This window comes from Momordica charantia (genome assembly GCF_013281855.1).
Source record: "Momordica charantia cultivar OHB3-1 chromosome 5 unlocalized genomic scaffold, Mcharantia_2.0 BLBB01000005.1, whole genome shotgun sequence".
NCBI classification, from domain to species: Eukaryota; Viridiplantae; Streptophyta; class Magnoliopsida; order Cucurbitales; family Cucurbitaceae; genus Momordica; species Momordica charantia.
Genome location: NW_028275163.1, coordinates 22,892,920 through 22,916,190, shown reverse-complemented (window position 1 = coordinate 22,916,190; position 23,271 = coordinate 22,892,920). Strand labels below are relative to the sequence as shown.

Here is a 23,271-nt window from a genome sequence, read left to right as displayed (position 1 = left end):
ACTTCAAGCTCATATCAATCCTAGGTTAAAAGTAAAAATTTAATTTTACGAGTCTATATGGTAATATTATTGTTCGGTGAAAATGTTAAGATCTCAATTTTATAGAAATATCATGAAAATATTGATAAAATGTCTATAGATATATATAAAAAAAATAAAAAGTTAATAACAAATAATTAAATTATCAGGTAAATATTCCACAATTTTTAAGTTACAAATTATTAATATTAATATTATTTTCAAGTGATATTTTATGGTTAAATTACATATTTGGTCCCTGTACTTTAATTGGAGTGATGATTTAGTTCATAAACTTTCAAAACCCAAAAGTAACGATTTAATCCATTAACAATTTAGTTTCTGAAATTTATAATGTAACATTTTAGTCCTTTAAATTTAAAATTTGTAACAATTTAATCTCCGTATAAATTTTTTTGTTAAATTCCTTTTATATATATATATATATATATATATAACCGATGAATGATCAAATTTATTTATAAATTAAATCATCATATAATAAAAAAAAATTACACTTAATTTTGATAAGAATTTTTTGTAGTAGATACTAAATTGTTAAAAATTTTAAACTATAAAGACTAAATTATTACATATTAAAATTTTTAGTTGCTACCCATATAAAAATATGGGGACTAAATCATTACTTTATAAAAAAATAAAGGAGGAAATGTGTCTTTTAACCATATTTTGTTGATACTTTTTATGTTTTGCCAATTTTTTTCAATACTATAAATGTCGATTTTTCTTTGTATCAAATCCAACATCACCACAAAAATTCAATACCCTGATTTGGTGAACATTTCTTGTTCTCCATAATTTTAAATTTATAAAGTAAAAATTTTATATAGAAATTTATTTTATAAGTTAAATATTCAAATTTTGTATGTCATTTATTTTTAATATTTATTATGCATGAAAAACCAAACAAGAATCAAGAAACTTAATTTTATTATTTATAAAATTAATACACTTTTTGAAAATGTTCCTCATTTTTTAAAAATAAAAAGCAAGAACAATCACCGAACACTTATATTTCTCAAAAATCGAAAATCGAAAACAAAAAATATGAACATTTCCAAACAACTCCTACAAGACTTCTCTTTGTTCCTCAATAGCTTAGAGGTAAAGCAGACAACCATTAACATCTGGTCATTAGTCAAATCCTACCCGAGAAGATTTAATTCACTCCGAACTAATAATTCTAATTCGAAATGAAAGATGAATTTTACCACCAAAAAAAAGACGAATAAAACATCAATAATAAGCCAAAGTCAAGCTAAATAATTGTTAAAAAATATTCTACTGGCACTGGCACGGGTCGATACAAGCACATGCGATGTCTAAGAGGAACCATCATTAGGAATACCAGTGTCTATACACTAAAAGCTTATAATAATAAGAATAATAATAATAAGATTTGAAGTCACACCAGAACACTTAGAAAATGAAACATCATCAAAAGGGGTCGGGGTAGAAAATTCACAACCATCCAGTATCATAACTCTGATCAGATGGAGCCTAATTCAAACTATGTTAATCCCACATTAGAGAAACCAACACAGTTCAAAATATTTATCATGCTCACTCACTTCTCAGCACTGTGCTTAGCCTTTGTGTGGGATTGTAAAGCACCTTCTGACCCGAATGCCCTTCAATGAAAGTGTGTTCCCACAATTAAATTAAAGAAAATTTAGATCCCGAATCATAACTATTTTGACTTGTTTCTTTGTTTTGTTATCTACTTTTTAAAAACACACTCAAAATCTAAACCAAATTTTAAAATGTGATTTTGCATTTGAAATTTGATTAAGAATTCAAATGGAGGCATAATTTTTCTAAAATAGAAAATAAAAAACTAAGGATCCTTTTCATACCCATTTTGGTTTTTTCTCTGTTTTTCTATCTACTTTTTAAAAATTAGTTAAGAATTCAAATGTTTTGAAGAAAGTGAAAACATGGCGCACATAAATAGTAAAGAAATTGTGATCAATTTGATTTCCCAAGGCAATTACAGAGATACATACCTCTTGCAGGATTTGCAAGGGAATGCGCCACCAGCTGATTTGGGAGTCTGCTGCTTATTTTGGTCATTAGCAGCAGGTGTTTTCCCAGCCTGCTTTGAAGGATGAGGAGTAGCTACATGACCTACAACTTTCTTGCCATCTGTGACCAAAAATAAAAAAGCCATCTTAGTAATTTGTTCAACAGTTCAAGGATTTGAATTTCACCCCAAAGTCTGCCTCTATGGGTGGATGGTAGTAAACACTAATGGAACTGCAATTAGATAGGTATCTCTTTACTTAGGTTGCAATAAGCTAATGACCCATTCGAGAGGGCATCTATCTCTCCACACTATTTTTCACTTTCATACATTAAAAAAAAAAACCTTCTGAAGTGGTCATTATACTATGTTGAAAGTAGTTTTTAGTGTTGGTCATGCTACGATATAACATGATTTTCTATTAGATATATGATCATTCATAATGAAATGATTTATACTTTAGTAAACATTGGACTTTTTGACAAGTCCAAAAATGTTCAAAACACAACATAAAAAAAAAATAAAAAAGTAGATAAACATAACTGACTAAGTTCCAACTTACAGCTTACAGCTTACTTTAATAACATTCAAACCCATGAAACTAACTAAAACTGCTTAATTTAAACAAAAACTTCTAATCCTCCAGTCTTGAAGGTTTATTTCAGAAAGGGAAAATTAGGAAATATTGGGGGGTTTTAGTTAGTTCCCTAACTTCCTTAGTTTTGTTTATCCCTGTTTGTCTTTCTTTCTTTCCTTTTCTTTTTTTTTTTTTATGTTGTTTGTTGTGATTTCAAAGTGTTGTTTTTATGTGTAAAGACTGAGAAGTAGCATGGAGAGATAGATGACCCTCTTGAATTGGTCAGTAATTTGATAGTTGTAGTTTTCTTGAACAAATTAATCAGTAAGAAGAAACCTGTCAGAATCCTGGTGACTTCACCCAGCAATATAAAGGGCTAATTTTTTTTTTGATATTCATGAGTGTCCAAGCCAACTTTCACGCACCTCAACTAATCTCACGAGACAACAACCTAACTTTACTACGTTTTGATGTCAAGGTAACTCGTAGGATACTAAATCCTAGGTAGGTGACTATCATGGTTTGAACCCATTCTCTTTAAGCCCTTTACTATTTACATTGGCCCTTATTGACCACTAGGCCACACCATGATGGCTAATATAAAGGCTAAAAATCTGAAAGTAAATCAGGTTCTCATAAAAGACAGAAGAAACCAACCAGTTTTTTGAGGAGTAACGAGTTTCGCCTTCTTATCAGCTGCAGGTGTCTTATTAGCAGACTCTAGAGGTCTCTTCTTGCTTGCCTCAGCCTTCAATGGTGTCAACAATTATTTCATTAAAAAATGGCAAATAAAAGAAAAGAACTTCCAGCTCAATGCAATCAAGTTTCTCTAACGATGAGAGAAAGATGGCAGCCCAGTACCTTTTTCGGTGTTTGCTCATCCTCTGCCAAGCTGTCATCCGATTCCTCATTATCAGTTTTGTCGCTGTCATCCCCAGAAAACTCATTTTCATCATCGTCAGTGTCATCTTCTTCGCCTCCATTCGCATTCTAAAGAAAACCAAGACAGATGGTAATAAAAGTTAAAACTCAATGGCCATATTAGTAAAGTAGATTCTAAGATACTAACTTCCTTATATGGCCTACATCAGAGCAAATATCAAGTAGTAGCTCGGAAAGAAATTATGCTCCTGGAGTTATGATCATTGTTCAGAACAAAGATTGAAAAATGTTGAATTACCACACTTGATTAGGCAGACAAACACTGGCTAAATTGAAGTGGTGTGGATTAACATTAACCAAAGAAGAAAACGAATTAGAATAGCCAAAATTCTTTCAATCAGAAATCGTAAGTGTATCACCACGGAACAGGCATCTAGCTTCACATGGAATGAAAATGAGAAAAGCTAATATAATTAAGTTCTTGCTCCATATTTTACAAGAGCTGTGTGTCATCTTCTTCTTCTCTTTCTTTCTTTTCTTTTTTTTTTCTTTTTTTGAATTTGAAAACATCAATGCACTTACCCAATTAATGCAGCGAAAAAGGATATTTCAGCAAAGAAAAGATCATGTAGATGTATGTAGCCTGCATAATGACATATAAGAGTACCTCATCGTCCAAGCTATCTTCATCCTCATCATCATCTTCGTCAGAAGTATCATCATTTTTCTTACTGTCAATAATTGAATTAGAGCCACTTTTGTTTGGTTCTACAATCTGCACCTTTCGCTTACTTCCAGAAGCATCAGGCTTTGCATCCTTCTTAGGCTGTGCCTCAGGCTTTCCTGCACCAAACAGTTGTAGCCTATGTTAATGTTGCTAAATTAAAATGGCAAATGCACAAGAGAGTAAACATTACCATTGTCAACGGCAGCTACTGGAATATCCTCTTCAGAATCAGTATCTGAATTTGAAAAATAGCATCAAACCGGTCAACTAATTCATTGGTTTTAATGAAATTAAAAGATAATACCAATCTCACAATGTTTTGATCAATAACTTACAAGAAGATTCTTCCGTGGCGATGAAAAAAACTCAAACTAGTCAAGGAAACAACACGAGAAAATGCAAATATAGCAATTAAACTAAATAATATGAAGATGAATTTAAGAGAAAAATAACATAAAAACTTAGACAACAAAGAATTCGGAGAAAGGATATTCTTCTGGAAGAAGAGATGTATATCCCGTAAAGTAGACACTTCCATTTTTCCAATTATGGGATAGCTCAAATTCTTTGTCGAACACTAGATCGAAGGACACTTGTGGGAATTTCTCTGAGGAGAGTGTCCCCAGAACAAGCTTTTGATTGCCAACCTTGACATATAGGAAAACGGGTTCACTTCCTTTGCCCCTGGACTCTCCAAGGCAGGCCTGTGGAAAACATGTAACTCAATGACTGCCTACATGTTTCTTATGAACAGACCAACAAACTAACCCACAGATGATACCTGAGACAGATGCAATATCTTCTCCTCCCCAGGACTCACCAAGAGAGGTTCCCCAACTTTAACCTCAGCACCTGCATAACATGTCGATACCACTAGGTCATAAGGAAACGTAGTGCCAGCACATTACTCTATATGCATATAACAATGTGCTTCGATTAGGTACATTGACATGCAAGAGAACATGTAGTAACACCATTACACCAGCATATTCACCAAGAAATACTGGACACATGGCAGTCAAACCCCTCTTCATTTCCAGCAGAAATTGTTGTTTCAAGCTCTCATCTCCAACAATATAGTTTTTCGTAAATGATTCGTTAAAACTAAAAGAACTTTTACGCATTATGATTTAGTAGGAATTCCTTAGATAGTTGAAACTAGTGGCATTACTAAAATAACCGTCCATGAACAACAGGAGTAAATAACCAGCACAAGAAAAAACATAAGGCTGCGGATTTAGTGTTCCTATCTTGTCAAACAGAACACAGGTAAATTAACAATGCACTTTAAAGTTCAAACAACAGCGTCCATAATCACCTCACTACAAAGAGAAGAGAGTCTACAAACATTCGAGCAGTCGGGACATGACGACTTCACTCATTTATAGTATAACCTTCTACTTTCGGAATTGTAAGGTTCAAATTCACATCACATATACATAAAAACGAAACTGGGACGGATTCTTTAAAACATAAATATCAGTTCAAATTGAACTTGTTCCTATGATTTCCTTTGCAACAACACACAGCAAAATCCCAGTGCATAAACAGATAGCAAAAGTCAATTCCCTAAACCATTTCTACAGTAGGAACACGTAAACCACTTATCAAACATCCCTTTCTCTGCCAGTCTCATATCTTCTTCACCCAACGGAGAGTGGAAAACAGGGAGTAACAAAAAGATACGGAAGATGTGACAGAAGCCGATAAAGAAGAAGCAGTAAGTAAACAAAACAAGCAGAGGAGGAAAGGGAAGAGAGAAAATCACCCCAAAACTCCATTGGAGAGAACCAGAGATCACTGGGAAGTCGTGGGTAGGGTTTTTGCTTCCGATTTCCCTTTCTTTTTCTCTGCGAAATTTAATTTCGATTGCTTTTTTCTTTTTCTTTTTTTTCCTTATCGAGGCAATGATGAGATGAAATGGGGAGCGCCGTGAAGAGTGAAGTTCTGTGGAAATTGCGATCAAGTGATGCGCGTAACACCGCAGTCTTCTAAAACTTGCTGAGTTGGACTAGAAAAAAATAAAAATAAAAATTATATTGTTTTTCTTTTTCTTTCTCTTTTTCTTTTTTTTATTACAGTTATGTTTAATCTTTAAAAAATTTAAATATGTTTAATAGTTCTTGTTCTTTAGATTTCATGACCAATAAAATATAAAAAATTATCTAATAGATTTCTGAAATTTTAATTGATAATGAATATGTAGAAATTGCAATAAAGTGCTTCTTAAAAAGAAAGTCTAGCAAAAATATATGATGAATTGGGCCATTATTACTGTAGTTTGAGGTTTGATAACAAATGAAATCGCGTAGATTTAGGATAGGATGAGAGAGATTGTTAAAAAAAAAAACAAAATACTAGCTTTTTTGGAATTGTGGATGTTTCAGCTGATTGTTCTACAAGTTGGGTGTTGTCATAAATACAAAAATAACGAGCAAAACAAAAATAAGATACTCTAAAGTTAAAGTTAGTCTCAATATGAAGCAAACAATCAGATTTGTCAGGAACTTTACCTTCATATTTATATATTTTTTGAGTGGGTCCCACTTATTGCCCACTTAGCACATCGTGTGAATATCGACATAAATTCAGCGTTAGTGGCAAGTTAAGAGTTAAGGAGCGATTGTGTTATACCAAGCTCATCTTTCAACTTAGGTCAACACTCAGAAAGAATTATAGGTTGGACTCCTTGTCACGATGTATTATACTTCGGGCAACTCTTGCTCTCTAATTTCTTGCCACATCACATAAGTATAGTAACTTTTGAGGATGTGCAAGAGAGAGAAAATTCACTTAACATGAAAAACATATCACCTTTTTAACCAACTTAGAACACAGGCGCACATTTTCCTCGATGTCCAGTAAGAAAATTGTCACATCATACTAACATTTTGAAATATTTAAGAGAAGACAGTACATTTTTAAAAGTATGCAAACAAAATTAAAATCAAATTCTAACAATAAGGAATTATACACGTGCCATTTAAAATTTGTGTTTTGGAGTAGTAAATTAATCAATAGCAATAAAATAATAATACGATGGCTTTAAAAAAAGTAACCACGAACCTAGCAAGTAATGTGAACATTTTATTTAGTTGAATCATTTAAAAAAACAATAATAATAAGCGCCGACAATAAAGAAAGTATAAAATAAAATAAAAATAGTTTATTTGTTTTTTGGAAATCAACGAGGGTTTTAAATAGTGTTTAAATACAATAAATATGATAATTGACAGAAACTTGATGATCTTTAACTCGCTCGAGGGGAAAAAAATTGAATAACTCACACAATTATGTGAAGTGTCATTATATCACTTTAATTTTATTTGATTCATTTAGTAAAACTATGTAACTGGTTAAAATACTTTACTCCTTCAACTTCGGTCGGAATATCTTATTTAGATAAAGAAAAAACATTCAAATCTTCAGCATCCTAGAGATCATGATTAAGGGTCAAGTCAAATACGACTCTCATGAAAGTCCAACGTTATTTTTGCCAAAATATGAACTGTACTGTATCCTTCTTGCTTGATGAAATTTGTATATTGAAACAAGCGCTAGGTAAGAGACTTCTTAACGCCACCCTTAAAGAATCGGACTCAATCTTTGAACGAAGATTTAATCTTTTATCTTGTATTTGTTGTACTAAAATAAAAATGGTGGTACTTACATTAACAGCTAATTCAAACATATATTAATTAATTAGATAATTAGTAACTTCATTGAATTAAGATATTTAATTAATTACGTAACAAGGTTCACAACATAAAAAAAATCAAACATCAACCATAATTATTTTCAAAATATATAACTACTCTATTTTAATTGGGCGGGTATTATAATTTTAACGTCAAATGATGATTAACTCGATAATAATTGACATATATCGAACTGTACAGAATTGATATCGAATTCAGTATTAGGAGCTTGAGAAATGCCAAAGAGATAGCGAAAGCCAGCCAGCAGTCCCCGCCGGCTGATCGACAATTTAAAAATTCAGCAGCTCAGCCAGAGCCAGCGACCGTGGATTTAGGAGAAGGGACACACACACTCGGGGCTCGAGCGAAAGGCCGCGGACACTTCAAATTAGACAATCTCCAGCAGACACCAACTCCATTTTTCAAAGACCCAACACAGCAAATTGTCACTTTCCAGCCGGGCGAGATAATCCCAGTTAATCTGGTGGAGGAAGAATCAATTCTTCAGAAAAATGGATCTGGGTTTTCTTCTTCAAGCATCAATTCCCTCTTGGGAAGCTGTAAGTGTTGATTCTCTTGCTGTGAATCCGCTATCCATTATAACCATGTTTTCTCCACTTCACTGTGTTTGAGATTCTCCTGTTATTTGTTATTGGGCAATCAGGTTGCTATTCTCTTGATCTTCTTTTCTTACTTGGCGATTGCTGGATCTATTTTGCCGGGAAGAATAATCCCTGGAGTGATTTTGCCTGACCGCACCAGGCTTCAATATCGCTGCAATGGTTCTGTTATCTCATACGTAAATCAATGCAGTTTATGAAGTTTGATATCACTGAGAGTTTAATTCCATGGCGAGTTTTGAAATTTGAATCTCCCTCTTGTCTTTTTTTTTTTTTTTGTTGCTGCTACAGGTCTACTCTCTCTTTTGGTGCTCGTCGCCCTTCTTGGGATTGGTGTTCAAACGAATTACATTTCTCCCACTGTAAGTGTTTCACTGCTTCTCATCGTGTATTGATCATTCTACATGTTTGGCTCCACATTTCTTTCTTTCACGGAAAAATTATTCTTAAATCACCACAAAACTCAAAACAATGTTTAGCTTAAACTGATAGGTTATTTATGCTTGAATATTAATTTGATTCACAACACATAAATTATTGATATCAATTGGACAGAAGATACTTTGATACGTGCCTTTCCTGCTGAGATGACTGTTCTGGGATGATTAGTGTGTTAGTACAACTTATATGCAGGCAATATCAGATAGAGGACTGGAGCTGCTATCAGCAACTTTCTGGTTTAGTTTCCTGGTATGGGAGTTAAACATCTGAACTATTTGCTACAGAGCTAACTTTTGTCCTGTTGAACATATTTTTGTTTGAACTATGATATTTACTGATATCTTTCTCCAGTAGATGTGGTCTTTTGATATCCTGCCAACATCCCTGTTGACGTTTTACTCTTACCTCTTTCCTTTTGAGATTTAAATGGTGTGGCCCTGTGGGTGGATAGAGAATAATTCTTCGATAATAGAGAGGTACAAGCCAAGAGAGATTCCGAGAGCTCTAATTTCTACTAAGCCAAAAGTATATCTAACAAATAAAAGAAAGAAAAAAAAAACCCTCTAAGCCTAAGCGATGCACTTAAATTATTCCTCTCGTATTTACTGAAGTCTACATCATAAAAGCCACATGGGCCCCAATGCAATAATCTTCGTATGTACTTGCTGATCATTTCCCACCCCTCTCATTCTCTTTATACGATAGACATTGACCACTGACTATCAGGTGGTTATTTTTATCGTGTTGACAAGCTTCCCTATCAACACGAAGTAACTAGTTCTGTACCTCAATATGCTAAGTGGTTTCTTAAGGTTTCCATTTTAATTCTGAGAGGACCTTCTATATGTTACAAGTGGAGTTAATTTTGAGATTCAGTTGGCTTGTAACTGTTCCTTGGAAGATTTCCTATGATGGCCATCGATAGACTTGTTTCTATGTCCCCAAATCCCGAACCATCATGTAAAAAATTGATGTTACTCAATTATCAGTAACATGCAATACCAATACCATCATTCTTTTACTAAGAGAACATTCTTATTAACATGTCCTTTCCATTGTTTGTCAAGTTTGGTCTTTGAGTCTTCTGATCTTCTATTATCAACTACTTTTCATTTTTAACTCCCCTTTTTAAACTCTACTTAATTTCTCACTTTCAGGCGACATTGTTACTCTGTGTTGCTGGATACAGTTCAAGTAGTGAAAGTTCTTCTCTAAAGCCTCGTATCACAGGAAATCTTATTCATGATTGGTACTTTTTCAATTTTAGATCATTTTTCTATATATGTTTAATGTAATTGAATCTCATTTTGTGGTTTGTTTGCTCAGCTGAGATGTTTAAATCAAGTAAGGAATCAAGTGCATAATGTTAAGAAATCAATTCCTTGCATATAATTGGTTTTATTTTTCTTCTCATTAACGTTGTCATTTCCACATTATAGATGTAAAAGAAAGATTGGTTTTAAGAATCTTTATATATTACCCTTCTAAAAAGAGATGGAGAGAAATATGAATTTCTTCAGTTATTGTACATATTGCCATAACATATATGAACACCAAATTTTACTTCTCTATTCTATTGAGTAATCTATTAAATGTAATAGCTAGAATTAAATTACCGAGGCATACCATGTACGACTTTAGGACTTTCAGCTTGTTTCTTAGCTAAATGCCTGTTAGTGTTGCATGATTATATATCACAGAGCTTTCTAGTTCTATCGTTGGTTGTGAAAGACTATTTGAGTTTCAGAAAGGTTACTAGTTAAGGTAGTTTACAACTAGAATGTAAGTACCTTGAGAGATCTGTGAGAAAGGACGATCATTCATCTTTATATTCTTTATTTCAATCTCCTATCCCAGAAAATTTTGCTTTTATTTTTGTAAATCAGTATGGTTTAATTTGGATATATCCTCAAATTTGTTTATTATCTTCCAAAAATTAAGTGTTAAATTTTTGTTTGCTAAGTTCTAGAAATTTGATTTGACCACTTATCTTAATATCGCCGTCTTATGCTGCTTGCTTAATAGGTGGTTTGGTATACAGTTGAATCCTCACTTTTTGGGCATTGACCTCAAGTATGCAACTTTTTCTAACTTTTTCGGTGTGCCATGCATGAATAACGTCATTAGTTTAATACTCATACAAGTTTTTGTTTAGTTTCACTTTGGTGGTATTATTGTCTATGTTAACAAGAATGCTGAAATTCTTCATGTAGATTTTTCTTTGTTAGAGCTGGAATGATGGGCTGGCTACTGATTAACCTATCAGTTCTTGCAAGAAGTGTTTTAAACACCACCTTGAGCCAATCCATGATCCTCTACCAGACATTTTGTGCGGTAAACTGATCGTCCAAAGTATTCCTTCATTTTTTGTATGTTTATTTTGGTGGCCTCTAATAATTGGGCGTTTGGTCTAAAATGGTATTCAGTTATATGTCTTGGACTATTTCGTTCACGAGGAGTACATGACCTCCACGTAAGTGTGCTTTCAGATCCTTCTTGACTCGCAATATATTTGAAATGCTTCTTACCTCAGTTTCTTTGCAGTGTAGCAAGTAGCTTTAAGTGGTGAAGTTTCATGTCAAAAAAATTGGATGGCATCTGTAAAAATGTTCTAGCAATCTAAGAGCTGAAGCTTATATGTTGCTATCTTAGACTACCATTTCTTGTCTAATCCTAGTTGTGCTTATTGTTATTATAATAATTCTCTGTTTGAGGTGTTTGGAGACTCTAAATCTTATCCATATTATCTGGCTTCTAAAATTTTGTTTACCCTAATTGGTTACTTGGAGACAGTGATGAATCTAATAGAAACCAAATAGCTAAAATATATTGAAAGATTAAAGGATAGAAGGACTACAAAAGTTGTCTAAGTAATTAAAGCCTTAAAGGTACTTGGACGCTCCCCTCCCTTGAGTATTCTTACTCAAGCTTAAACCACACTAAACAATTGTCTACCTTCATCCTTTCTCCCATCACTCTATTTATAACAAATCTCTACTAACCAATTCCTTAACTAATTACTAATATTTCCTTACTATTCTATCAATAAACCCAATTATCCCAAAAGACATTCCTATCAGAATTTGATTATGCTCTTCAACTAAGGAAAAGTTTACAATAATTTTTGAAAGAGTAAAATGTGACTTTAACCCATTAAAAGGTTAACAAAAATTTATGGTGTTTGGTTAAATGATGAAAAGTGATTTTAAAAATTGTAAAAATATTTAAAGTACTAGGAGAAACACTTAATTAGTACTTATTCAAAAAATGCTTATTGAAGTTGAAGAAATACTTCTCACTTAAAAGCACTATTTTTAAAATTCTCCTCAAACTCGCACTAACCAAAAGCTGGAATACATCGTATGAAAAATGTGTTTTATTTTTATCACTCTTCTTCTATGTTTCATTTCAAACGACTGGTCTCTGTTATGCTACGAATAAAACCTCTGCTTGAATATCGAAAATAGTCTTCATTCGATTTTGTGGCATCACGAATTCTTATTTATTGTCTTCATACGAATTGTGCTCATTATACCTTTTAAGCACACACTCACTTCGTTACACTTGTGATTATGTGCAATCAGACTGAATATTGGGGAATGGTTTGTCTTTTGTAGATGGGACATAATTGCTGAGAGATTAGGCTTCATGCTGGTATTTGGAGATCTTGTTTGGATTCCTTTTACATTTAGTATTCAGGTAATGATGAAGTAGTTTACCAATTTTTTTCTACTGCCACTTGATTTGTGGGATGTCTTTTGAGAAAGTGTGATGCTCTTTTTCTAAGACTTCTGGAAGAAAATTGTGCAAATGGTTTCTCTAAAAACACTTTAAAAGGCATGCCGAACACACCTATAATCATGTGCATGCACTCGATCTTCATTAAAAGGTGAAAAGTTACCAAGTGAAAAAATTCTTTTAGGAATGTACAAAGTCACTTCGTACATAAAGAAAACAAGGAAAAAAAACTATAAGAACACTAGGTAAAAACCGTAAAATACAAGAAAACATCCCCACTAGAAAGAACTTGCAAATTGATCTTCTTCCTCACAAAACTTTTTTAATGTTAAAAACCCCATGAAAGCACAACCAAAAAGAATACTCAAGAGCTTCCCACAAAGACCTCCTTTATCTTTCATAATTTACTCAAAAGACTTCAAAAATTCTGAAAGATCTTGTTTTTGTTTTCATCCTTAAATTTATCTTTTAGAGCTTAACTCAAGCACTGTTTCATGTCAAATATATATATATATATATATATATATATATATATATATATTTTCTTTTTCTATATGCAAGTTCTATATGTATATTGTAAGGATAATAACATTGTGTTCATATTCAGGGAAGTTTTTGTCGATGCATACCTGAAAATCCACTAATATACCTAAACTTTGTAAGACTTGTTTTCTGGAAAAGACTGTCTGTGTTTGTTTTATAGGGTTGGTGGCTTTTGACAAACAAGGCAGAGTTAACGACAGCTGCTACCATAGCTAACTGTTTAGTCTTTATAATGGGGTAGGTACCATGACGTGGCTTATGACACTCTTTTTCTCGTCATGAAGGTTTGCTAAACGCTTTTTGTGTACTATTTTGGGCAGATATGCTGTGTTTAGAGGATCTAACAAGCAGAAACACATGTTTAAAAAGAACAACAAAGCGCTTATATGGGGTAGGCCTCCGAAAGTTGTCGGAGGGAAGTTGCTTGTTTCTGGTTATTGGTAAGATTTTCATCTCTTTGATTTACTTGTCATCATAGGCATAACTTCCACATATATTTCTTCTAAAAACTAAAAGAAAACCAAGAAATTATTTGGATGATCAACTTCTGTCCTTAATAGACTCTTCAGGAGAGGGGATGGAAATTTTCTGATAGTTTGTTTTGGGTTATTTGTTCCCACTTTTTTGTTTCCTGATTCTATTTTCTAAGAAAGAAAGAAGAATGTGTCTGGTAAGAATTTGTTGTTATTTCATATTTTAAAATTAAAAAAATTAAAAAAAATTCTTGAAAAACAGTTTCTTGAAATAAAATATTCAAAATTTATATACAATTTTAGAAACATTTATTAGACATGAGAAACGAAAAGTCTAGAAACAATAAATGAGAATTGAGAAATGGAGATGTTATGAAGACCCCATTATTTTTACTTACAAGGAATCGGAACGAAATTAATCGAATTGAAAATGTTATTCCTTTAACGTTGTTTACTATAAATTTTATGGAATCGGAATTAGAAATCTTTTGATGTTGTTTATTGTCTGAAATCGGAATAGGTATTATAAATTTGGAACCATGGGTATTGTTTCTTATTTTCTTATATATACTTATTCTCGAACAGGGGAATTGCGCGGCACTGTAATTACCTTGGAGACTTGTTGCTTGCACTTTCTTTCAGCTTACCATGTGGGATAAGGTAATTCTGTGGTTTCTCTTTCTCAATAAGAGAGGGAACGAAACAAAAATTGCAAAATATACTTTCGTTTGAATTTAGTGTATATTTAGTCCTGATGTTTCAAAACGGATACTTTTAATCTATGAGATTTTAAAAATGGTTCTAAATGATCCTAAAAGTTAATTGACCATTGCTCAGCTAAGAGAAAAATGGCGTGGCTATGGTTATGTGGCAAAATATATTAATTTTATATTGTTGTTCTTTACTATCTTATGATGTCGCAAATGATGTGGCATCTTCTTCCTCCCCACTTCCCCTTCTTCCCTCTCCTCCTTTCTCCCTCGTACTTCCTCTCTTTCTCCAAAAAACCGCCATAGCCATTGCTGTATCTTTCAACCGCCGTCCCATCTCCACTTTGACCACCCTCCCTCATTAACGAGAAATCTTCGTTCCAGATCTGGAACGAAACTCCTCGTAATGAGGGTCTTGTTCCACTTCATTCTAGATGGGGCAACGGCGACAGAAAGTGGTTTGTCGGAGAAGGAGAGAGGAGCTATGAGGGTGCGGAGACACGGTGGCGGTAGTTCACCGGAGAAGAAGTATGAGGGAGGAGAGGGAAGGAGATGCAACTTCATTTCCCACGTCACATGACAACAAAAAAAAAAAATATAAAACTAATATATTTTGCCACGTAATCATAGCCCAATCAACAAATGATGTTCACGTCATATTTCTATTAGTTGACTAACGATCAATTAAGTTGAAGGACCATTTAGAACGACTAGAAACCAAAAAATGTATTTTAATTTTTACCAACCAAACAAAAAAGGAAGAAAGAATACCAAACCCATGAAGATAAATCTCCCTTTCATTTTTGCAGCTCCCCAATGCCATACTTTTATCCTATGTATCTCCTCATTCTGCTAATATGGAGAGAGAGACGAGACGAAGCTCGTTGTGCTGAGAAATATAAAGACGTTTGGGCAGAGTATACCAAACTCGTCCCTTGGAGAATACTGCCTTATGTTTATTAGCATCTACGCAGATGTTCGTATTCATCTTGTTGGGTGTTGTTTCTTCTATGCTTGTTTAGAACACAACTTTCACATGTTTTTTAGGTACATGGATTGCTTGTAGTTTACAAGGTCTATGTTAAGTTATTTCTTGTCTGCTCATTCTGTCTTAACTTGGTCTGCCCTGCCCTTCATTTTCTAGAATTGTTGGAAATTTTTGTGACAATGGGTATAAATATTAACGTCTTTATTATCATCCTTTTTATATATAAAAGTTTCGAGGTATATACCATTTACCGCCAAGCTAGGCTCGTTTTAGCTTTTTTATATATAAAAGTTAAAAAATACTTTGGGTTCCTAATATTTTTTATTGAAGTAAAAATTTAGTCTTTCTAACTTTAGTGTAACTGTGTAATCTTAGTACTTTCAAATTAGTAACAATTTAATCATTGAACCATGTAAAAATTTAAAAATTTTGTTCTTGTAATTTAAAGTTTGTAACGATTTAGTTTCTATCGTGAAAATTTTTATGAAATTTCTCATATATATAAACCGATGAGAGATTAAATATGTTTATAAATTACGGAGATCGATATGCTAATTACCGTTGAGCTAAACTCATGTTGGCCATTGTTGATTTCTATTACATCATATTATGAAGCTTAAATCTACAAACTCCAAACAAAATAATTAATGAATGCGAAGGTGAACTATTTTACAATAATAGGTATATTGATTTGAATCCAATTTTGGTTCTTCAACTTTCTTATTTATCTTTTTGCTGGTTTAAAATCTTTCTTTTGATTTTCAAAATTTTTCTCATATGTAGTTTTACTTAATTCGATATCAAACTCAATATATATTGTTTAGATGGTAAAATATACTTTTTAGTTTTTATTTTGTTCTTAAGTTTCAAATGTGACACATTTAGTCCATGATTAAGGTTTAAGTTTGTTTTCTAATTGGTTATTGAGTTGAGTTGACTGGTAGTCAACTTAACAAAACGATGGTGTGGCAGTTAATATATGTTGACTAGACAATGAGAGATTGCATAAATGATTTAATACGAGCGTTGAAAATTTGATTGGCTGTCGAGAAACTTGTTGATTCACAGTATAAATTAGAACTTAGTCAATTTAAATGTTAAACAAAAGATGAATGAATAGGAAAATTTGATTGGATGTCGAGAAAAATGTCACTAAGGCAAAAGAGAATAAAGAATAATAAAAATTTTCTGCTCATTTAAAAATTGCATATCGCCAAAGTCTAGTCAAACATATGTTAGCTACTACGTCGTTATCTCATCAGGTCGATTAACGGTTAATTCAACTCAATGACCCATTAGAAACTAAATTCAAACCTCATAAACTAATTAAAAACTCAATTAAAACACGTCACATCTGAAATTTCAAGCATTAATTAAAACTAAATTGAATCTCAAAAGCAAAAATGATGATTTATTAAACTCACTAAATCTAAATTTCATGAACCAACAGTGTATTTTATCCTTGTTTAAAATACAAGTTATGATTTTTTTTTATTGCAAATGATGGACGTAATTATGTGTGCCAACGTAAGCATAACTCAATAGTAATTGATAGAAGTCAGATTAGAAACGTTTAAACTGAAACGCTTTAAACAAGTATATTTTAAATCGTAATTATTTATGAATTATTTTTTTAAGGAATTTATTCCTTGAGAGAAATTCTGAGTGTAAATTCCACTCAAAGACACAGATTCTCTGCCTTCAAAAAAGTAAAGGTTGCATTGATTCCTATGTTGAAATTCTTCCTTCCATCAACTCTGCCTCCCAATTTATAATTTTCTTTTAACTTTTTTATAAAAGAAAAATCACTACACTCTTTTATTTTTTATTTTTTGAAACAAAGAAATAATCACTACACAATTGAATAAATAAAGTACTATCAAATACATAATGGATGTAATAAAGCACTAATTATATTCAATGATTTCTTTTTTATAAAACATTATTTCTCATTTTATTCCTTTTTTTTATTACAACATTTGGAGGGGAGATTTATTCGAACTCATGTCCTTTTGATTGAAAATCGATGTCTTGAACAGTTAAACTATGCTCAAGCTGGCTCTCATTTTATTATATTAAGAAAAATCTTTATCTCTTCCAAAATTTTTTTTACCGTGTTCAAATTAAAGTTAAATACCAATGGTTGTCCTTATAAAATAAAAAAAATAAACTACTACATTTTAACTTGTTTGATTTGATTGTCGTCATTTCTTAGTTCACATTCAATTTTAACTTATTTTTTAAGTATAGCATGTAGGGCGACGATTCAAACTCATGATCGTTTTCGATCAGAGATAATATCTTAATTATTGAAGCTATGTTTAAGTTGACAATTTTGGAAAATTTTAAAAATTGTGTCTTTGTTTCTGATGAATAACGAACATACATACATATGGTGTTATGTTCAATTATTTTAGGTAGTAAATAATTATTTTCCATAAAAGGTGGAAATGATGGTGGTGGGCATGGGAGAAGTAAATATAAAGTAATTAAACTTGTATATGATCAAGTTTTAAAACTTTAATCATTACAAAAATCATTATTTAATTTAATTATAATTTCAAATAATAAAATAAATCTCATTTATCGAACACTTTTTATTTCTCTTATTTTTAATAAATACATACATCTTATAAATATTTTGATATAATAAAAAGTGAATTGTATAAAAAAAACATAACAATAAAGACTCATTCTGTTACGGTTGATGTTTAACCTTCACAAAATAAATAAGTACCAAAAAACCTATCATAATAAAGAAAAAAAAATAGAGATTGTGGTAGAAATTACATCTCAAGGATTATAAAAATTTTGAATTATATAAATTCAAAAGAGAAAAATAATATATACGATATAAAATTATGCATGAAAATTGAACAATTTAAGAATGTTGTACATGTTTGAAAATAATATTTAAAATTTTTTGAGACACATATAACAAGCTGCATTTGATGATTTTATAAATTATGTTTCAAAATATTTATTTTTCATATATAATTATTCTAATCATAGATTGTTCTATCTCATATTTTATGCGAAAAAAAGATTCATAGATTAAATTAAATGAGATTTGAAACCTGAAAGAAAACACGCAAAAATAAATCTAAACACTTCAATTACAGCCTTTTTTCCTTCAAAATCATTTAAAAAAACCACTCTACCAAATAAGTTTGTGACATAAAAAAAAAACTAATTCATAATTTTGAAGATAAAAAAAAAACCATTTTGTTCTTAAACTTTACCTGGAAATTTAAATTTAAAATTATTTTATTAGTTGAGCCGTCGCTAATAACTAAAATAAAATAACTTGAGTTGACTTTCCTCAAAGATCAGGAAAAAAAATAGTTAATAATTTTAAAAAGATAGTTAATGGGTCCCACAAATCTATTTATAAAAAAAAAATGGTATTATTTTAAAGGGTTTTGAAAGCCTACTAGATTTTTTTTTGGGACACAGTCTTTATAATTTTCAGTGTCCCATCTTATCCAATTTACAATGGGACACGTTTCCAACCATATCTTATAAATCTAATCATATGTATTTTGTATATTTTTTTTCAATTAAATATATAGGTTATGATTGCATACAATAATTTTTTTTTAATATTCGATTGCATACAATCTTAATATTCATATATATGAGATTTTATTTAATAACGTTTTTTTCTTAAACTATTTTCACCAATATATTAACTACAAAACTATTTTCAAGAATGATGTTTAGAAAATAATTAATATGTCTAGAAATGATAAATTGTTTTTTTTTTCTCTAAATCCCAACATGTTTGAGGAAACGACCATCTGCATGTTGGTTATGTATTGCAGATTTTTTTTTACGAGGAAAAAAACCTGCAATATATGTCCAACAGGCAATACATATTGCATGTTTCTTTTTTACAAGAAAAGAACCTTTTACAAGGAAAAAAAAAAACTGCAATACGTGACCAACATGCAATACGTATATCGCAGGTTGTCTCTTGAAAAACAGACCTGTAATAAAAAAAAGACATGCAATACGTGGCCAACATGCAATACTTACGATAGGTATTGTAACTATTTTTATTTTTAAATCTCCTTACCCATACATGGCACTTCCAAGATTTTAATATTTTTTTTTAAAAACAAACTTTGAATAAAACTTTAACTAAAACAACCTAACAAAATCTTAAAACAAATCAATTATTAAAAAATCTATTTTTTTAAAATAAATTTTAAATTAAATTTAACTCTAAAATATAACAAAATCTTAAAATAAAAATTGATTATAAAAAGATGAATTTTAAAAAAATAAAAAATCTATATCATCATGATTGCATACAATCTTAATACTCAAATATATAGGAACTTTTTTTTAATAATGTTTTTTTTCCCTAAAACTACTTTCACCAATATATTATCCACAAAACAATATTCAAGAATAATGTCAAGAAAATAGTAGGTCATCTTTAGAAACGACATGGATAAATAGTTTTTATTTTTTTTTTCTAAATCCCAAAATTTGAAGAAATGATCATCCCTACATGTTGGCCACATATTGTAGATTTTTTTTACAAGTAAAAAAAAAAATCTGCTATACATGACCAACAAGCAATATGTCTTACAAGAAAAAAAACATTTCACAAAAAAACCTGACAATGTAACCGTTTCTATTTTCACTTTCAAGATTTTATTATTTTTTTAAAAAAGCAAACTTTAAATTAAACTTAACAAAAAAACAATCTAACAAAAATCTTATAGAACTTTTTTTTAATAATGTTTCTTTTTTCTTAAACTACTTTCAACAATATATTTTCCACAAAACTATATTCAAGAATAATGAAAATAGTGAGTCGTCTCTTCAAGAAATGACATGGGTAACTGAGTTATTTTTATTATTTTTTTATAAATCCCAATATCCATACAGGTTGGCCTTGCAGTTTTTTTTTCAGAAAAAAAATCTGCTATACATAGCCAACATGCAATACGTATGGTATGTTTGTAAGTTATTTTTTACAACAAGAAAAACATTTCATAAAAAAAAAACCTGCAATAGGTGACCAACATACTATACAGTATTGTAGGTGTTTGGGAAAAGAATACCCTGGACACGTGGAGGATCCCTATTGGTGCTCCAAGATGACCCATGAGTCATGCCCAGCTCGGACCGCCGAGATCACCACCACTAGCGTTGACAGATGCTAAGTATGAGGGCCGAGGTGAACCTGGCCGAGGTCCGATCTACCGAGAAGCTCGGTGGGGGCCGAGGTCCGATCTACCGAGAAGCTCGGTGGGGGCCGAGGTGAGCTACTGTCAGCGGCGTGATTAGCGGCGTGATTATTGGGTGTAACCGTCAGTCCCGAGATTGTCGGGTGTAACCGACGGTCCCGTGATTAACGGGTGTAACCGTCGCGAGATTAGCGGGACTACCACCCATAGGTACGATGATTTCTGACCTCGAACTAAACTGGGAATCCGAGAGAGCGAGTTCGAGCTGCAATGTGCATATCGTAGGTATTGTAACTGTTTTTATTTTCACTTCCAAGATTTTATTATTTAGAAAAAAACAAACTTTAAATTACACCTAACAAAAACCATCCAACAAAATCTTTAAACAAATCAATTATTAAAAAACTTTTTTTAAACAAATTTTAATTCAAATTTAACCATAAAATATAAGGAAATCTTAAAAGAAAAATTGATTATAATTAGATGAATTTTTAAAAAAATCAAGAACCTTAAACTAAATTTAACTAGAATAATCTATCAAAATCTTAAATATATAGGTTATGATTGCATACCATCTTAATACTCGAAACTTTTTCTTTTCATAATGTTTTTTTTCTTAAACTACTTTCATAATATATTCTCCACAAAACACGTCTCTTAAAGAAATGGGTAACCGGGTAAAAAAAGCTCCTATACATGACCAACATGCAATATGTATTGTAGGTTTGTTTTTACAAGAAAAAAAAAACCTTTCACAAGAAAAAAACCTACAATACGTGATCAACATACAATACGTATCTCATTTTGTCTATTGTGAGACAATTTGTAAAAAAAAAAAAAAAAAAATCCTGCAATAAAAATGGCCAATATGCAATAAGTAATGCATGTATTGTAACTGTTTTTATTTTCACTTCCAAGATTTTATTATTTAAAAAAAGCAAACATTAAATTAAAGGAAACCAAAAGAATCTAACAAAATCTTAAAACAAATCAATTATTAAAATGCTTTTTTTAAGATAAACTTTAAATCAAATTTAACTATAAAATATAACAAAATCTTAGAAGAAAAATTGATTATAAAAAGATGAATTAAAAAAAAATCAAGAACATTAAATTAAATTTAACTAGAATAATCTATCAAAATCTTAAATAAATAAGTTATGATTGCATACATTCTTAATAGGGGAACTTTTTTTTAATAGTTTTTTTTTTCTTAAACTACTTACACCAATATATTATCCACAAATATGGACAACTGGGTAAAAAAATCTCCTATATATGGTCAACATATAATAAGTATAACTGTTTTTTTTTCACTTCCAAGATTTTATTATTTTTTAAAAAAACAAACTTTAAATTAAACTAACAAAAGACAATCTAACAAAATCTTAAAACAAATCAATTATTAAAAAAAACATATTTTTTTAAACAAACTTTAAATCAAATTTAACCATAAAATATAACAAAATCTTAAAAGAAAAAATAGATTATAAAAAGATGAATCAAAAAAAAAACTGAAGAACCTTAAATTAAATTTAACTAAAGTAATCTATCAAAATCTTAAATAAATCGGTTATGATCGCATACAAACTTAATATGAGAACTTTTTTTTAATAATGTTGTAACTGGGTACAAAAATCTCCTATACATGGCCAGTTTGTTTTTAGAAGAAAAAAATCTTTCACAAGAAAAAACACCTGCAATACGTGGCCAACATACAATACGTACTGTGGGTATTATAACTGTTTTTGTTTTCACTTCCAAGATGTTATTATTTAAAAAAACGCAAACTTTAAATTAAACTTAACAAAAATAAACAAACAAAATCTTAAAACAAATCAATTATTAAAAAAACCTATTTTTTTTAACAAAATTTAAATCATATTTAACCATAAAATATAACAAAATCTTAAAAGAAGAATCGGCTATAAAAAGACGAATTAAAAAAAAATCAAGAACCTTAAATAAAATTTATCTAAAATAATCTATCAAAATCTTCAATAAATTGATTATGATCGCATACAATCTTAATAATAATACGAGAACTTTTTTTTAATAATGTTTTTTTCTTAAACTACATTCACCAATATATTTCCCACAAAACATACTAAAAAAGAAAAAAAAATTATATATATTCTCCACAAAACACGTCTCTTAAGAAACGAGAGGGGTAACTGGGTCCAAAAATCTCATATACATGGCTAACATGCAATACATATTGTAGGTTTGTTTTTTAAAAAAAAATCTTTTACAAGAAAAAAATCCTGCGTGGCCAACATACATATGCAGGTATTGTAACTGTTTTTATTTTCACTTCCGAGATGTTATTATTTGAAAAAAAAAAACAAACTTTAAATTAAAGTTTACGAAAGCAAAATCTTAAAACAAATCAATTATTAAAAAAACATATTTTTTTAAATAAATTTTAAATCAAATTTAACCATAAAATATAAAAAAAATCTTAAAAGAAAAATCGGTTATAAAAAAGATAGAATTAAAAAAAATCAAAAACCTTAAATTAAATTTAACTAGAATAATCTATCAAAATCTTAATTAAATCAGTTATGATGGCATACAATCTTAATACTCAAATATACAGGAACTTTTT

The 23,271-nt window shown here is 30.6% G+C and overlaps 2 protein-coding genes across 3 annotated transcripts; one reads left to right on the top strand and one right to left on the bottom strand.

The window, feature by feature from the left end:
* Positions 1-1,394: 1,394 nt before the first annotated feature.
* HD2C (histone deacetylase 2C) lies at positions 1,395-6,204 on the bottom strand. Its single transcript, XM_022289059.2, has 10 exons — positions 6,017-6,204; positions 5,030-5,100; positions 4,741-4,952; positions 4,584-4,597; positions 4,439-4,483; positions 4,189-4,364; positions 3,501-3,629; positions 3,297-3,387; positions 2,046-2,184; positions 1,395-1,670 (listed from the first exon to the last, which is right to left on the bottom strand). The coding sequence occupies exons 1-10, from the start codon at positions 6,027-6,029 to the stop codon at positions 1,607-1,609; spliced, it is 954 nt and encodes a 317-aa protein (XP_022144751.1). The 5' UTR covers positions 6,030-6,204; the 3' UTR covers positions 1,395-1,606.
* A 1,968-nt stretch (positions 6,205-8,172) lies between these two features.
* On the top strand, positions 8,173-15,669 carry FK (Ergosterol biosynthesis ERG4/ERG24 family). 2 transcript variants are annotated; one of them, XM_088124500.1, is made up of 13 exons: positions 8,173-8,506; positions 8,611-8,745; positions 8,858-8,928; positions 9,184-9,256; positions 10,165-10,256; positions 11,033-11,080; positions 11,221-11,341; positions 11,434-11,480; positions 12,625-12,706; positions 13,449-13,525; positions 13,609-13,728; positions 14,347-14,421; positions 15,281-15,669. In XM_088124500.1, exons 1-13 carry the CDS (start codon positions 8,459-8,461, stop codon positions 15,432-15,434), a joined length of 1,143 nt encoding a protein of 380 aa, XP_087980626.1. In that variant the 5' UTR covers positions 8,173-8,458; the 3' UTR covers positions 15,435-15,669. The 2 variants fall into 2 exon arrangements, with proteins under 2 accessions (XP_087980626.1, XP_022144726.1); XM_022289034.2 differs by having other exon boundaries at positions 8,177-8,506; positions 8,611-8,728; positions 9,200-9,256.
* The last annotated feature ends 7,602 nt before the right edge of the window (positions 15,670-23,271 follow it).